The 16547-nt window shown below is 55.7% G+C and overlaps 1 protein-coding gene across 1 annotated transcript; it reads right to left on the reverse strand.

Annotated features, from left to right (window-relative positions):
* Nucleotides 1-5262: 5262 nt before the first annotated feature.
* On the reverse strand, nucleotides 5263-13317 carry MAPK13 (mitogen-activated protein kinase 13). The gene is made up of 12 exons (XM_046640745.1): nucleotides 13122-13317; nucleotides 12162-12291; nucleotides 10866-10924; nucleotides 8224-8332; nucleotides 8009-8038; nucleotides 7554-7601; nucleotides 7314-7428; nucleotides 7095-7166; nucleotides 6480-6559; nucleotides 6163-6241; nucleotides 5851-6027; nucleotides 5263-5596 (listed from the first exon to the last, which is right to left on the reverse strand). Exons 1-12 carry the CDS (start codon nucleotides 13238-13240, stop codon nucleotides 5514-5516), a joined length of 1101 nt encoding a protein of 366 aa, XP_046496701.1. The 5' UTR covers nucleotides 13241-13317; the 3' UTR covers nucleotides 5263-5513.
* Nucleotides 13318-16547: the final 3230 nt, after the last annotated feature.

Genomic DNA, 16547 nt, shown 5'->3' on the forward strand with positions numbered 1-16547 from the left:
TGGTTTAGAACAATCATAGGTCACCACCTGGGGCTGGAGGAGAGGCCCACCTTCCTGGGCAAGCTGCAGCCTGAACAAAATGTGGGTTCTTTAAGGAAGAAAGGAGAATGGCTGTTGGGTAGGAAACCAACCAAGTCTGTCACAGAAGACCACTGTCCCAGTCCACAGGGCTCTTGAAGATCCATGGTTCTGCTGCCCCAGGACACACTTGGGACATGGGGATTTCAGACAAGACCAGGAGCCCTGTGTTTAGGGTCCAGCCTCTCGGAGCACCCAGCAGCCTCCTCCTGAGTTTTGCCAGGGTGTTGATGGGGAGCTGGGAATGGTCCCAAAAGAATGTGGGCATGAACAGGCCTCTACCTCCTTCTGGTCAGGAGAAACCGCCCAGCAAAGCCACACGGCTCCCCAACATTCTTCCCTCCCCTACTCCAACCCTTTCTCCTCCCGGAGTCCTAGCAAAATGTTCTCAAAGGTGAGACCTTGGGGAAAACAGAGAGAAACAAGTGTCTTTGTGGTAGCTTCTTCTCTTGGCCAGTTGACACAAACCTGTCTCAAGGCCTGGCTATCTCTATGCCTGTGGTGGCTGGGGGACAGGGGCAATAGTGCAGGGAGAGAAAACCACACATTAATCTCAATAAGTGCTCATGCCACTGTCTCCACAGAAGGAACGGTGCAGCGGTAGGTTGAAGATGCGGGCCCCAATCTCCACGCGGGGCCCAAACGTCTCCATCGGTAAAATTGATTAGAGGGAACGCTGCGGGGCGGGGATGGGAGAATTCCACCTGGTTTGCAAACTACATGTAGGGGCCTCGGCAAATTGCCCAGCAAAATGCCCCATTCACACCCTTCCTACCGGGAGAGCAAAGCTGGGAGGCCCAAGGGACCAGGGGGTCTATGTGACGTAAGCTGCCAGACGCAGAGCTGGGCGCTTCCAACCTGGCTCCATGATCATATAAGGCAGGGGAGTGGGGCACAGATGATGGCGGGGTAGGGGGTTGGTCAAGAAATAGCAGAGGATGTCTAAAGTCACATTTTGGTGTCCAGAACAAGGGTTCTTAACTAGTGTCCGTGAACCATAGACGGTACGCTGCAATTCAGAGGTCCATGAACTTGGACTGGAAAATATTACAACTTTACTTGTACTTGTCTCCATTTCCTTCTATGAACAAAGGCAGCAAACTCCCGTGGCATCAGCTGTGCCAACAGAAGGCACAGAGCCACTCACTCCCAGTACAGTCGCTGCAGACATCTTGAAACATTGTTTACTCTCATTTCTGTTTCAAAGCTACGGCAGTTTATTAGCTCGTTACTTTTAAACTTTTAAAGCTTGTTACTTAATGTGTTAATAAAAAAAACCTATGTATTACAACATCACACCTTTAAATATTTTCACAACTGTGTTTCAACATAACTAGCTTCCTTTGTAACCCTGTCTATTTTATTTTATCCGTATGAAAATATTATGTTGAGAAGGGATCCATGGCACAAAAAAGGTCAAGACCCCCTGGCCCAGAGTGAGGGCAGCTGCCCAGCTGAGCAGAGGCTCCTGCAGGAGGAACCGGATGAGGAGTCCACCAGGTGCAGCCCCTGCTCCGGGGAATCCTGTGTAGGGGCGGGTGAGGCAGCGACAGCGACAGCGACAACCCACTGAGATCTTCAATTCAACTGAAAGGCTTTGGGCCTCTGCTGCCCATTGTGAAAAAGGAGAAAATTTCCAGCCTCTTACTTTAAATCACAGGTGGACTTGGGGAGAATGAGGATGGAGCCCTGAGCTCCCGGCAGATACAGGAAGGGGGAGCATCCCAACACTGGATCTTAGGAATCGGTCCAACTGAATTTAAGGACACAGAAGCCAAGAATGGGGAGGAGAGGCGGGGAGGGAGTCCTCCCTCCTGAGCTGTGGTTGTAGCGCTGCTCAGGGAAAGGAGAAGAAAGTCTCCCACACTCTCGTGGAGAGCAACAGCTATCTCAACGTGCCAGGCAAAAGTGGAGCAAGCACCGTTTCAGAGCGGCCTCCAGCCTCACAGGTTCTGAGCATCCGTGCACACTGGCTCACCCCTTTGAGGGCGGTTCCCCTATCTCTGCCTCCCCATGGCTGCCTCTCACTGGGAGCAGCGCCACCCCCAATTCCTGCCAGACAATCCTTGTCCTAGGTGAGACCGATGAGCAGGCCCCAGCTGTAGGCCTCAGTGGCCTTGGGAGAGGAGCAGCGCCACTGTGCAAGGACACCCTTCATTTCACAAAGGAGGGAGTTGAGGGCACAACAGCTGTCACTGAGCTGCCCCCGGTCCCTGTGTCTGGCTTCCTTGTCTCTGTTAAGACCTTGTGAGCTGCCCCACTGGCCACAGGGCAAAGCCCAACCTTGTCCACCAAGGCAGGGGGCACAAGACCTGCCCAAGATCCTACAGGCCAACTGTGAGAGCAGCCGGGCCCAGATCCCCAAGGCCCAGATCCCCCAGGCTCAGCCCTTCCGTACCTCCCTCCCCAGCCTGAGAACAGACCCGTGTCCTGTCACTCTGGCCATGTGCCCATGAGGTAAGGCCAGAATCCATTCCCACCGGTCAGCACCTTCACCTCCCTCCGGAGAAACTTCCCAGGTTTGAGGTAATTGTCAGGAAGGAGCTGAAGTGACACTGGGAAGTTTATTTCTGGGGGATGGATTGGAGGGATACTGAGGGACAATGGGGAGAGGCCTGGGGGTCTGAGAGCCTGGACATTCTCAGGGGAGCAACTTGATGGTGCGGGCCAGGGCCACCCACTTCTGCTTCCTGCTGTGTTCTCTGCTGCCCTTGATACCATGCTGGTCTGTCAGGGCAGAGAAATGACTGACAGGATCCTGGGACATCACTTATTCATTCACTCGTTCATTCCTTCACAGATATCTGTTCCAAGCAGGGGCTCACAGTGTGCAATGGGGAGGGGAGGAAGAACCACACACTGTACGTGCTGCCCACAGGGGGCCTGGGGCAGCGCGAGCTCCCTCACAGAGGAGGATGGAGAACGGACTGCTGGGGCAGAGGCCTGAGGCAAAGTCTTGAAGGATAAAGAGGCTTTTCCTAAGTGAGGAGAGGGATGGAGGGCCTTCCAGGCAGAGCCTCTGAAAGAAGCCCGAGCTCCCGGCCTCCTTGGAGAGAAGCCATGTTGGGACCTGTGCACTGGGCTGCACGGGGCAAACAGGGCTGTGTGTGATGGCTGTCGGAGAAAATGGGGTCCATGGTTAACTACATTTGGGAAGTTCTGGATTAAACAATATTGAACAGACCTCTTTACTACAGGACTTGTCAGAGCCTTTAACCTGTTAATGTCCAGAGTGAGCCTCACAGTGTATCTCAAGACTGATGGTCCATGATAGGCCACGCTGGCATAGGAATCTAGGAGGCAGTGGGAGTTGATGAGGTTAGAAGAGAATGCGAGGGGCTTTGAATGCCATACCAAGAAGGCTGGACTTTTTCCTTGGGGCCAGTGAGGAGTCTAAGGCCATTAACTGGGGGATCCAGACTCAGGGACCCAGGGCAGTTTCAGCGCTACGGCAGGACTTGGTCAGCCCCTCCTCCGCCTACTCCTCCCTCCTTGACAGCAGGGCCACGCTGTGGGAGAGAAAGCAGAGTCCGGGGACACAGGCTGCAGTGAGGGAGCTCAGAGAGACAGGCCGGAGGAAGGCGGGGCTGGGCAAGCCTTGAACCCAAGTTTGGGTTAACAGCCTTTGGCCCAGTGTCCAAGGCTGCTCCAGTTCAAATCCTGGCTCCCCCACTTCCGAGCGGTGGGCATCTGACAATCTCTCTGGGCCTCAAGCTTCTTTTTTTTTTTATAAATAGACATTATTTTTTAGAGCAGTTTTAGGTTTACAGAAAAATTGTGCCAGAAGTACAGAAGGTTCATATCCTTCCTCCTCCCCCGGCCCCACGGTCTCCCCTTGTTAACATCTTGCATTAGTGTGCTACATTGTTACAACTGGTGAGCTAGTATCAGTGCGTTGTTGTTAACACTGGGCACTGTACAGTTTCACTGGTTTTGACAAAGGCATAGCATCGTGTATCCACCATTACAGCATCGTACAGAATAGTTTCACTGCCCTCAAAATGCTCTGTTGGAGCCTGTTTGAACATCAGGAAAATGAGAGTGTGAAGCTCATCTGAAGCCCCTCAGCCTCCCAGGGTGGGTTCTAATTGAGGTCTCGCGACAAATTCAGTGGTATTGAAATCAACTAAACGTTTAGAGTAAACACGGCCTGATGCCCATCAGAATCACTGGGCTTGGGGTGAGGCGAGGGGGTCCTCATGCAAGCGTTCTAGGGTCTCAATCTCAACCTGCTAAATCAGAATCCCTGGGGTGGGGCCCAGGAATCTGCATTTTAACCGGGTCCCAATGCGCCCAGGGCAGGAACTACAGGCTCCTGACTCCTTGTCATGGGAATTTGTTCTCCCAAAGTTTCTCAGACCTAAACAGAAGGATCCCAGCCATTGTCGGGTGAAAGCTCAAGAGAGCTGGACCATTCCCAGGACAGGGAAGGAGCGCAGTTTTCCGTCAAGCCTGGAGAAAGCCCCTTCTGCCTTCCGCAGCTCCTAGTCAACAACCCGCGGGCGTTTCGTATCTTGATTGCTTATCACTCACCCAAAATAACCCGCGTGCAGTGTCTCACCAGCTGCAGCTCTCTCTGCAGCTCCCTTAATTTAGCAGCCAGACACGTTCAGCTCCGCAACAGAGCACAGGCCGAGGAAGGGCCCCCCGCCCGTGGCCATCTGTAGGGAGTTAAGCAGTGTCTCCCCAAAATTCATGTCCAGCCAGAACCTCAGAATGTGACCTTTTCTGGAAATAGGGTCTTTGCAGATGTAATTAGTAAGAATTGAGATGAGATCATACTGGGTTAGGGTGGGCCCTCAATTCAATGACTGGTGTTCTTGTAAGAACGGGAGAGGCCAGACAGGCCATGTGAAGACATAGGCAGAGAATGGAGAGATGCAGCTACAAACCGAGGAACCCCAACGACTCTGGCAGCCCCAGTAGCTAAAAAGAGGCAAGGAAAGATACTTCTCTGGAGGGAACCTGGCCCTGCCAACACCTTGATTTCAGATTTCGAGCCTCCAGAGCTGTGAGAGACTAAGTTTCTGCTGCTTTAAGCCCCACCTCAAACCTCGTTGGTGGTGATTTGTTACAGGAGCCCCGGGAATCTAATACACCATCATTGCCGTAGACCCCCGCCCCGGCTCAGCCCACCCCCAGCCCCACTACAGCAGGAAGGAAAGGACCCCACACACAGGCAAATCTCCAGAAGGGCATTTTAATGTGGCCAGTTATGATCGGAGCTATTTTCTCCCAACCAACATCTTTGAATTCTGCATCTACTAGGTGCTTCCTGCACAAGGACGAGGGCCCTCTGTCCTCCGCTGGGAAGGCTATAATCCAAGAAGGGCTGAAACCTGGTGGTGACAAATAAATATCAGTCTGAGGGGCAGTGTTTGGTAGGTGCTGCCATGTGGCAGTCCCCAGGCTCAGCCAAGGGTCAGGCAGACGCGTCACTGGAGCTTCATGCCACTCCGGCGCCGCGAGTCCTTCCGGGCGATGGGGCTGAAGTTCACAATCTCCTTGTAGATGTGCTCTGAGAAAGGCAGGGGGGCTCAAGGTGAGGAGGGGTGCTGAGAGCAAGAAGAGCCCACCCCCGTCCTGCCCCAGGTACAGCACGGAGCAGGAGGTCAGCCCAGGGAGAAAGAAACGCACACCCACTCAGAGAGAAGGAGGCTGCGGTCTCTAGGGGGCCGTGGGCCCGGCTGAGGCCAGGCCTGGAAATGAAGGAGGCAGAGCAGAGAGGGGCTGCAGGCAGGGAGAGGAAGGAGCTGAGGCCGCGGCTCTTACGCTTCCATTCATCCACCGTGAGTTTCTCGTGTTCTAAGGAATCATCGAATGGCTGCTGGGCCTCTGTCTCCTCCTCGGGGTCCCGGAAGGGTTCAAAGAAGGGGTGGGTGAGGGCCTGCGAGGCCGTCAGGCGCTTGTCCACATCCAGCTCCAGCATCTTCTCCAGCAGGTCTATAGCTGCAGCAACAAAGCATGAGCCTCACACCCCAGGCCTGGGAGGAGTAGGTGTCCCCCATCCCCCGTGTCCAACCCCCCACCCCCAACCCGGGGACAGACACAGAGGCCCTGCGGGCAGCAGGCCCCAGGACTCACCCTGGGGGCTGGCGCGCGGGAAGAGCTGAGAGAAATCCTTCTTGGGGCTCTGTGGCAGGGCCTGGATGTAGGATTTGGCCTGGAAGAGAGAGAAGCACTGAATAATCCCCAACTGTCAGCCCCTCAGGGCTTAGGCTGTGGGGTATAGAGCAGGGACTCCGGAAAAGGCCCAGAGCAGGGCTGAAGGCTCAGGTCAGAGTCCAAAGTGGGATGATGACGAGAGCACCTGCAGGGCAAGGGGAAGGCGCAGTTGAGCCCTCCTCCCCAAACCTGCAGGCCCCTGACCCCTGGTCAGCCGAGGCCCCTTTGCCGCTCACCGCTTTGTCCTTCAACTTCTGCACAAACTCTGCGCCCGGCACGCCAGTCACTTTCAGGATCTGGGTCAGCTGGTCCAGGTCTCGGCAGCGTGTTAAGGCTCAACCTCATTCTCTGCTGGCGGCTCCAAAGCTGCCCTTCCCGCTGCCCCCAGCCTCCCCCCAGGCACTGTGGCGGCCATCCAGGCTCCAGACGGCCGAACTTCCCGCTTCCGGGGGTAGAGGTTCACCGCTCAGGACTCGGGTCTCCGGAAGGCTTCCCACCTGCCAGGCTGGGCTAAGGGTCCCTCCCCACAGATTCTCCTGGATATGCCACCTTCCCAGCCCTCACCCCATCCAGTCACCTTCATCCGTTTCTTTGTCATCTTCCCCCAGACCCTGCATATTCTCATCAACGCCTGCACAGTGCACACAGCAGTTCAATTAGTGTGTGAAGTAGTTTCTACACGGTGGTAGAATGACACGTTTCTAGTTTTCATCATTTTGCTTATCTGCATTTTAAAATTGTTCTACAGGGAGCATGTATCACTTTAGCACTAAGAAAAAAATATTTAAGTAATAAAGTGTCTGTTGAAGGAATGAATCCCTGGGTGGTTTGGCTTTTCCAGCAAAGGATACAATCTTTCCCCTTGAACAGAGTTTTCCCCGTCAGCATCTCCGCCATGATACAGCCCACAGACCAGATGTCCACTGCAGAGGGCAGGGGAGGACGTGTCACCTGGACTGGCTGACCAGGACCCGGCAGTTGGTCAACCCAGAGTAACCAAGATGGCCTTGGGAAGCTGCCAGAGGAGACCCCCAGCCCCAGGCCCCTCCCCCAGGCAGCTGACCACTGACCAGTCTGGTTGTAATGCATCCAGCTGAGGATCACCTCAGGGGCCCGGTACCAGCGGGTCACCACGTAGCCAGTCATCTGAGCGTCTGCAGGCCGTGCTAGCCCAAAATCCAAGATCTACAACTCAGGGACACAGGGAGAAGGAGCTCGCTGAGGAGACGAGGCTCCCGGAGCAGCTTCTGGGGCTCCCAGGGGAGAGGGGCCCACCCAACCCCAGACCCACCCTGCTCGGACCTTCTCACCTTCAGCTCACAGTCCTCGTTCACAGCGAGGTTGCCGGGCTTCAGGTCCTAGACAGGGGAGAGAGTGAGCACTGGCTGACAGGCAGAGACGGGAGCTTGTCCCCACTCGGCCCCACCCAGCATGTGTCCTTGGCCAAGCCCCTTCCCCTCTCTGGGTGTAGGTCTCCTCATGCATAGCCTGAGCCTGGACCAGCTGTCCACTAGGGCCCCTCCAGCTCTAAATGCTCCTGATTCTTGGAGCCTGAAACACCCAAGCTCAGGGCTGGCTTTGTTCACAGTATTTCCCCGGAAAGTTCCCTAGAACACAGCAATTCTTCCGAGCAGGCCTTCCTGGGCCCAGGCAGAGGCTGAAAAAATCCACATTCCATGCTCTGGAGGATTGTCCCCCCCTCCCCCCCTACCCCACTGTGGAGAACCCTTCCTCCCCCTGAGGACGGAGCAGGGAAAGCACTCACCCTGTGGATGACCCCAGCTGAGTGGATGTACTGTGTTGGAGAGAGACAAGGGTGAGTCCAGCGCCTTGGGTTTGCATACTGGGTGTTTCAGGCTGGCTCAGAAACCCCCTCCACCCTGTCACAGTGCTCTCCCGGCCCCCAAGAACTGGCCTCCCCCAAACCTCAGGTCTCAACATCAAGGCACCCCCCTCTGCCGTCTTCAGGCCCCTACCCACCTTAAGACCTTTGAGCATCTGATACACCAGGTACTGGATCTTGTCCTCACTGAACTCCATCCCCATGATCTTCTGCAGGTCCGTCTGCATGAAGGGCATCACCAGGTAGCTGCAAGGCATGAAGGCTTCTGGAACAGTCCCCAGCCCCCCCCCGGCCCCAGGTCTGAGCTCAGAGGAGGGGCGAGGGGCTGGAGCAGAACAGAGGCCTTAGAGATGACCTCTGCGCGCAAGAAGAACCAGCCCTGCACAGGCCTCCTGGCTCCTGGCTCCCAGCCTCGCCACAGCGGCCGGCTGCCCAGTTGGCAGAGTTCAAGGTAAGCACTTCAGCTGGAGCGTGCTTAGGAAAACCAAACGGGAGCAGTGTTCCCTCCCTTCAGGGGTGCCCTCTCCTTGCCCTCCTCCGTGCCCCACAGAAAGCCACAGCTGTGAGTTAGAAACATCTGCCAGTATTTCCTTCTGCTTCTTTCCAAATATTTTCTCCCAGAGAGGGTCATGCCCGGCTGAGACGGCGTCACCAAAACTGTCTGCCCTTCCAAGAAGGAAACAATAAAACAATTTCCAGGAGGGTGGAAGAAGGAAGAAGGAGGGAGCTGAACCATTGCACCCTCCCATGTGATTGTGAAACAGGTCAGGTCAGCAAAATGTAACTGTTACTCAGGGTATAACAGCAAAGTCCAGAACAAAAAAGGACAAAGATTGAAAAAGGAATAGTAGAAAAAATAATAAAAAGGGATGTGGTGGAGGCCATCTCCACGAGCCTGTGGCTTTTTGAAGGCTTCTTCTCTCTGACCACACCCCCTCCCCCGTGGGGACCCTGCTCCATGCACGACCCCCTCCCCGCCTTCGTCTTTCACCTCCACATGGACCCTGGTTCTTTCTTCTCTGCCAACAAACTTGCTGAAGTCTCACATCGCCTTCCCTTGACCTTGTTTCCTCAAGTAACCGCCCCTTCTCCTTCTTTCCCTCCCAGACCAAACTTCTAGAAAGAGTGGTCCACACTTCTCGACCCCATTGCCTTAACTTCCAGGCCCCTGACGGCCTGGCGTGTGCTGCCGCCCCATCACCCAAACTGCTTGGATCAAGACCACCAATGACAGCCCAACAGCACCCCCTCACCACCCTCCCTTCTTCCTATCAGACCTTTTGCAAAGTCTGACACTCCCTCAAGACTGGCTGCCGATTCTACCCCTCGTCGGGCCCTCTCAGCTCTTCAGCTGCTCGTCCTCTTGTCCCTTCTCTTCCACGTTGCTATCTTAATCAACAGCATCGCACCAGGTTCTACACTAGCCTGTCGCTGGGTCCGGCTGTCAGCCAAGCGTGATTATTCTGGCCCAAATCCACATCCTTGCCCAGACCTCCCCAAGCTCCAGATGTATTTGGAATTGCTGATTAAACGTCGAATGTTCACAGGCTCTTCAAAAGCGAAGTGTCCAAACTGGAGTTCATAATCTTTCTCCCAAGAGCTGTTCCTCTTCAGCCTTGTATTCCAAGCAGGAGCCTGGCATCCCCGACCTACGCCACCTCTCCCAGCCACTGCATCCCAACGCATATGACCTTCGGACAGTCCTGCCTCCCGACAGGTCTCAAGTCTCTTCTCGGCATCCCGTCACCTCTGCTTTATTTGGATGGAAGTCTGGGTCTCGAACTCTACCCTCAAGGCTCTCTCTCCTCTCAGAGCTGCTCCCTGCTCCTTTCTCGCTGCCACCAGAGTGCATCTCCAAAATCTGATCAGACCACATCACCCCCCTGCTCGAAACCTCCACAGACTTGAGGCTGCCTGTGGGCTCAAGTCTGAACTCTTGGCCTTATCAGACCCGCCGTCAGCCTCCACCAGCCACACTGAACTTCTCCATTCTGCCTGAACAGTCCAGTCTCTTTCATGCATCACGGCCTCTGCCCACGAAGCTCCTTCTACCCAGGGGCCCTCACCCCCTTCCACCTCAGGCAAACTTCCACTCATCCCGCAGGACTGAGTTCAAACGCTGCCTCCTCTGGGAAGGCCCCCAGGCAGTCTCCAGCCCTCTTCCCAGCCTGAGAACATTGACCACACTACTGGTAGGGGTCATTTAGAAACTGTGCCCCCACCCCCAACTGAGCGTCTGGCCGCTTTAAATTCTCAATGCTAAGCCCAGCAGCTGGCATTATAGGAAAAAACTCCATTCAAAATTATTGCATTACATTTAAAACAAAAGCATCCTAACAAAGAGACCTTCAGCTGCATTTGAAATAGGATCAAAAAAAAAAAAAAATCCACTCTCCCAAAGGTTCCTAAATTTTAGACCAGGTGTCGCACTAGCGAAGCCATGCATTTAGCAAAAAACTTTTCTGGTTCTGTATGATGCTGTCAAACACCCCAGCAGCCAGAGTGACCAAGGCTTCCTGATCCACGCTTCAAGCTAGGAAGAGCCCCAAAGTCCAGACCCACCCCTGGGCCCCCAGGGAGTGGGGAAAGCCCCTCCCACTTCTTCTTGCCTTTCTCTCCACCCTTGCCTGACAGAATCTCTCCAGAGAGAATTGCACGAGGACTGCCAGGGCGGGAAGCCCCCCTACCCAGAAGAGAGAACGTGGACCCTCCCCCAACTTGCTCCCGAGTGGCAAGTAAGACCTGCGAATGCCCTGGAACCCAGTGCTGCCCGACTCACAAGTCGTGGAAGCTGCGCAAGGAGGAGGCTGGGGTGAAGACATCCAGGAGCCCAATGACCTGGGGAGAAGGTTCCCAGTGAGGGCTGGGCAGCCCCTGCTGCCCTCTCCTCCCCTCCCCTGGGGCCCCAGCCATGAACAGGACCACCCACCCTGTCCTAATACACCATTTCCAGCAGGAGGCAGGTGTCCAGCCTTCTTGGAGCTGTAGGCTGGGCAGAGGCGGAGGAGGAACCCCTTTAACTGGGAGGGGGCTTGTAGTGCACAGTGACGGAGAGTCAGGCTGGGGAGAAGGGGAGGTGGCCATTCCTGTGCTCACTGCCCCCAAGTCTGGTGTTCAGGGCAAGCAGCACAAACCCACCCTCAATTCAAGCAGGGAGCCACATGGCCAAGCCTTCCAGGCTCCCTGCCCTTGACCTTGGCTCTCCTACCACATCCATCCTCGCCTGCCAAAGGGCTGGTTCCGAGCCAAAGGCAAGATCACCCCAGGCTGGAGGCCACGAGGAGGGGTGCTGCTGAAGAGGAACAGGGCTTCAAATGTGCACAATATTTAGAAATCATTATTTTAAATATTGCCTTCCAGTCTAGGTACCCTGGAGCAAAGCCTGGTTACCAGGCCCAGCACGGAGCCACGGGTCTTTCTAGCCATTTCTATCAGACAGGACTGCCTAATGGTTATGCACTGAGGCCTGGCCCCAGGCCACCTAGGCTCAAATCCCAGCTCTGCCACTGACTAACCAGACAACTGTGAGTCTGTCTGTGCCTCCATTTCCCCATCTGTACATGGGAGTAACAGTACCTGTCTCACATGATATTGTGAGGATTTAATGTCAGTTTACACTAAGTCCTTGAGCAGCACTTGGCACATAATAACTGCTCAGTGAGCATCTATTATTATTACTGTTGTTGTTGTTGTTATCAGATCACATGTGGAAATAGCATTGACCAGGATTCTGGGCACCAGCTCTTAGATCTAGAACAAATGACAAGTTCCTCATGCCCATTTCCTCATAACAGTGAGAGGGTAAGTTTGCACCTCACCAAGCTCAGTCTGCTCCACTGCCAAAAATACCCTTTGCACCTTCCTGGGAAGCAGGCACGGCAGGGCCCGGCACCTCATTTTAACAAATGGGAAGAAGGAACAAGGGCGGGAGGAGCAGGGAGGAGATGCTCTTCTCCTGGCCCTGTCCTGGGCTCTCTGCACCCTCTGTGCCATCTCTGGGCACGCGGAGGGGCCGGTCAGACCTTCTCAGGGCCCCGCGCCCTGCCCTCCCCCAGCAGCGCCAGGCCCAGCCTACATTCTCATGCTGCATGTGCTTCAGTAGCAGCAGCTCTCGATAGGCCCGCTTGGCAAAGATCTCCGACTGGAAGGGCCGGCTCAGCTTCTTGATGGCCACCTTCTCCCCTGACCGCTTGTCGATGGCAGAGCTGCGGGGGCACAGGCAGTCAGCAGCTCTCCGCCGGGTCAGTGCCCCCTCCAGACCCTGGGTGTTGCCTCCCAGGCTGCTCCACTCGGGAGAGTGGAGGCCGTCCTCGCCCCAGTCCCTCCTGGCCAGCAGGCTAAGCTGGGAGGAACTGATGCCCACCACCTGGAATGTGAGGGGGCAGCCCGCAGCACAGTGGGTGGTGGGGGTCGAGGAGGGAGGGGGCAGACACTGAGAAAGGGGCAGGGTGCCAGGGTCAGACCCAAGTCAATGCCAACTGGATCCAGAGGCGGAGGAAGTCTCACTCTATGCAACTCGGCAAGTCACTTCTCCCTCTTTGGGCCTCAGTGTACCCCTCTGTAACAATGGGGATTCGCCCGGATGAACTCTGGGGTCCCTTGAAAGTTCAAGTCCTGGAGAACCAGACCCAGTCCTAATTCAACCCACAGAGACCCATAACTTCGAGGAGAAAAGTGAGATGGCGCCTGGGGTGGCCCCAGGCCAGCCTCTAACCGCCAGAGGCTCCTCGCGCCTCCTCTGCTTCCCTGCCCACACCGCCGCCTCCTCCCGGCTCCACGGGCTCGGCCCAGGAAGCGCCCCGGGAGGGTCTTCCAAGCCCACCGGGCGCTGGGCTTGGGGTCCTCGGTCAAAGTGGCGGGCGCGCGGCCCCGAGCGCCCAGCAAGAGACAGGACATCCGAGGCTGGGCGGGAGAGCAGAGAAGGTGCGCTGTCCTGCCCGGGCTGGTGGGGAGGCGTCCCCTGTGCCCCGCGCCTGGGCGCCCGCCGCCCGTCCGTCCCGCGTCCCCCGGCGGCGCGCAGGCCCGGGGGTCTCACCACACGGCGCCATAGGCCCCGGTGCCGACGTGCGTCGGCGACACGTAGGTCTTGGGCAGCTCCCAGGCGGTCTTGTTCACGTCCTGCTTGTAGAAGCCCCTTTTCCGGCTGAGGCTCATCCCGGGCTCCCGAGCTCCGCGGCCCCAGCGCGGCGGCTGCGTTCGCGGCCCGCGGGCTCCGGCACGGTCCTCGCCGCGGTCCCCGGCGCGCCCGCCCCTCCCCTTCCCTCCCCTCCCCCGCGCCGGGCGGGGACGTCGCCCAGGTGCGCCGCGCGGCCACGCCCGGACCTGCTCGCCAGCCCGCCGGCCCAGGTGCGCGCCCGCCGAGCCGAGCAGAGGTGGCAGGTGCGCCGCCCTGCGGGAGCCAGCGGCTGCCGGCAGTGCTGGGGCCCCGAGCAGGGCGGCACGACGGGGCCTGCGGCTCTCTCCAGCCCGGCACGCTGGAGGAATTGCTCCCCGGAGATTTCGAGGACAATTTCGGAAAAACCAAACCCCACCACTTTTTGATTACGGAAAGTTTCCAATATACACAAAAGTCGACAGAAAAGCTCGGGGCTTCTCACAAACGTGCACACGAATCCCCTGGGAATTTTATTTTATTACAGTGCAGATCCTGATTCAGTCGTTCTGGGGTGGAGTCAGGATTCTGCATTGCTCACCAGCTCCCCGGCTGGAGGGCCTCCGGGACCACACGACGATAGTGAGGCGCTGATGACCCTGCCTGACCCCAATCCCTCAGGTTCAGCAATTACATCAACTCTTAGTCAATTTTGTTTCATCTGCAGCCCCATAATTTTGAAGCGAAACCAAGGCATCGCATCATTTCATGCATAAATATTTTTTGTATCTCTAAAGAAGGATTATTTTAAAGATATAACCACAATATTATTTTTACACCTAAAATTAATAACACTAATTCTATAATATCAAGTATCCAGTCCAGGTTCAAATTTCCAGTCTTGAACACAATTTTTGCTGGCTTCCTAATACCCCATGAGGGCAATGACAAGCTAGGGTCTTCTGCCACCTGTGTCTGGTGGCTTGTGCAGCCTGAAGAAGGTTCTGTGCTCAAATTAAATCACAGAGGAGCCAGCCTGTGACCTAGTGGTTAAGTTCAGTGTGCTCACTTCGGCGGCCAGGGTTCGCTTCTGGGCACAGACCTACACCACTTGTCTGTCAGTGGCCATGCTGTGACGGCAGCTCACATACAAAATAGAGGAAGATTGGCAACAGATGTTAGGTCAAGGTGAATCTTCCTCAGCAAGAAAAAAAAAAAAATCACAGAGGCCTCCAAGGAACAGGTTGGAGGGCAGAGAATGGCAGCAAGTGGCCTGGATGCCCGCCTGACTTGTCTGACCCCTCATTGGCCCGGGGATGGGGTAGCGGAAGGGGTGGGGACCACTTGCTTCACCTTGTCAAAGGGACAGAGGGCGTCTTAAAGAAGGAAAGGAACTTGCTTGTGGTCTCCAGCAAGCTGGGGGTCCTCACTAGGGAGTCTGCAAGCCCCAAACCCTGTGCCACAGCCCCTCCCACACACTCCTGCAGCCTCAGGCACAGCCTAGAAGACCCTTCAGGGGTGGGAGGGTGCTGGGATCCCACAGAAGTGCCCAACAGGCGTTGCAGGCACAGAATCTGTCTTATTCATCCCCGGCACACAGTAGGACATCAAAAACTGTATGGAGAATGAATGGAAGAGCCAGCCCATTGGAAGTGAAGAAATATTTATTTAATGAACACTGTGTTTGCCATGTGCCAGTCATTATTCTAAGTGTTTTACATACACAACTCCCTTAATCCTGGTGAGAGGCCTATGAGTCAGTACTATTATTATTCTCATTTTAGAGATGAGGAACCTGAGGTACAGAGAGGTGAAGTAACTTGCCGAAGGTAGCACAGCTGTTAAAGGGCAGAGCTGGGATGGGGAAGCTGGTAGCCTGGTTCTAGAGTCCATGCTCTCGGCCACAAGGCTATGCAGTGTCTCTGGGTTGAGAGGCATTGCTCCTTAAAGGAGGTGGCCTGCGTTTCACATCATCGGCCTCGCCCACATCGTGAGGACATGTCCACTGATCAAGCCGTGTCTCCCTCAGTACATCCTGCCCCAGGCTCTCTGACATATTCCCCACCCTCTTCTCTGCCCCAGCCCTCCTCCAGCCCTGAGACCCTGTGGGGGGACAGGGCAGGGGCTCCGTGCTGGGGAGGGCTGCAGGAGTTTCAGAACTTTGGGGTTGGTAGTGCCAGTGGAAGGCACCCTGATTCTGAGGTTGGGGTGGGTCCAGAAAGCCAGAGCCTAAGGCTGGGCACAGGCAACAGGGTTGTCCGGGAGACTTAGGTTTCCTTCTGGGTTGAGGATCCAGTTCTCCAGGTGGGAGCAGGGCTTCAGCCTCTCTGTTGTGGGTCTCAGAAACCTGAGCTGGCAGAGCTGAGCCCGGAAAGGTGAGGAATACCAGGGAAGTGCTCATTGCCCAAGTGGCTGCAATCCTGCAAGGGCACGAGCTGGCCACTCAGGCTGTGGCTCCGGACGCCTCTTAAGCAATGATCAGGAAGTGACTCAGGCCTCAGACTCTGCCGACACTGACCCCCACCTCGGGCCTCAGCTGGGCCTGTGTTTACTCAGCAGCCAGGCGGCCTTGGATCCAGTGAGGGCATCACCAATGGGAGAGGAAGAGTGAAGGTCGCTGAGCACATCCTGGGGGCTTGCCCTCTGCAGCCTGGGGGCTCTCTTCTCTTTGAGCTCCAAGGTCCCTCTGCTCTGCTCGTCCCAGACACTGGCCCAATGCTGTTGCGTTGGTTTCTGCCCTATTAATGCCAAGGCAGGGGGTTAGGAAACCAACTCTGGAAGCAGACCTGAATTTCCATCCCAGCTCTGCCTTCCCAGCTGTGTGACCCTGGGCAAAGTTCCTTCCCCTTGCTGAGTGCCGGTGTCCTCCTTGTAGAATGGAAATGATATTAAAGCAGGACAAGTATATTTAAAGAGTCTTTGGAATGTGTCATTCCCAGTGCAATGTAACAACCACCAGCAAGTTAGGGACTGTCAATGCCTCCAGTCAGAGATCACCAGAAACACCCCTTGAGGGTGACTACTCACAAGGGAGAATGAGCAGCCTGGGGACGGAGGTGGGCGTGGCTCAGTAAGAGGGGGTCTGAAGGGACTTATGATAAGGTTTGGGCTGGTGTTACATGATTTGGTGCAGGGTTGATGGAAGCAGGACTTGTTCTGCATCAGATGCCGTTGGGAAGTGGAGGTGATTCTATGACTGGGTGTCCTAGTAAATCTTGCTTAGAAGGAGGGCCAGCCGGAGTGAGGAAAGAGCTGGCATTGGTAGAGGGGCAGCCTTCACTCAGATTAGCTGTAGGGGTTGCTGGGGCATTTTTGTGGTTTGGACAATATTCATGTTTTGTCAGTGTTCTGACATGCTTACCGAGTGGT

The sequence above is a fragment of the Equus quagga genome, chromosome 15 (assembly GCF_021613505.1).
Source record: "Equus quagga isolate Etosha38 chromosome 15, UCLA_HA_Equagga_1.0, whole genome shotgun sequence".
NCBI lineage: Eukaryota > Metazoa > Chordata > Mammalia > Perissodactyla > Equidae > Equus > Equus quagga.

Excerpts from the sequence above, each read along its gene's own strand:
- MAPK13 (XM_046640745.1), bottom strand. The coding sequence starts at position 13,240 with ATGAGCCTCAGCCGGAAAAGGGGCTTCTACAAGCAGGACGTGAACAAG. Across the intron at positions 7,602-8,008 it reads CAGCTGGGGTCATCCACAGG|GACCTGAAGCCCGGCAACCT; the intron begins GTGAGTGCTTTC and ends TCCCCTGTCTAG. Across the intron at positions 5,597-5,850 it reads CACGGTGGATGAATGGAAGC|AGCACATCTACAAGGAGATT; the intron begins GTAAGAGCCGCG and ends TGCCTTTCTCAG.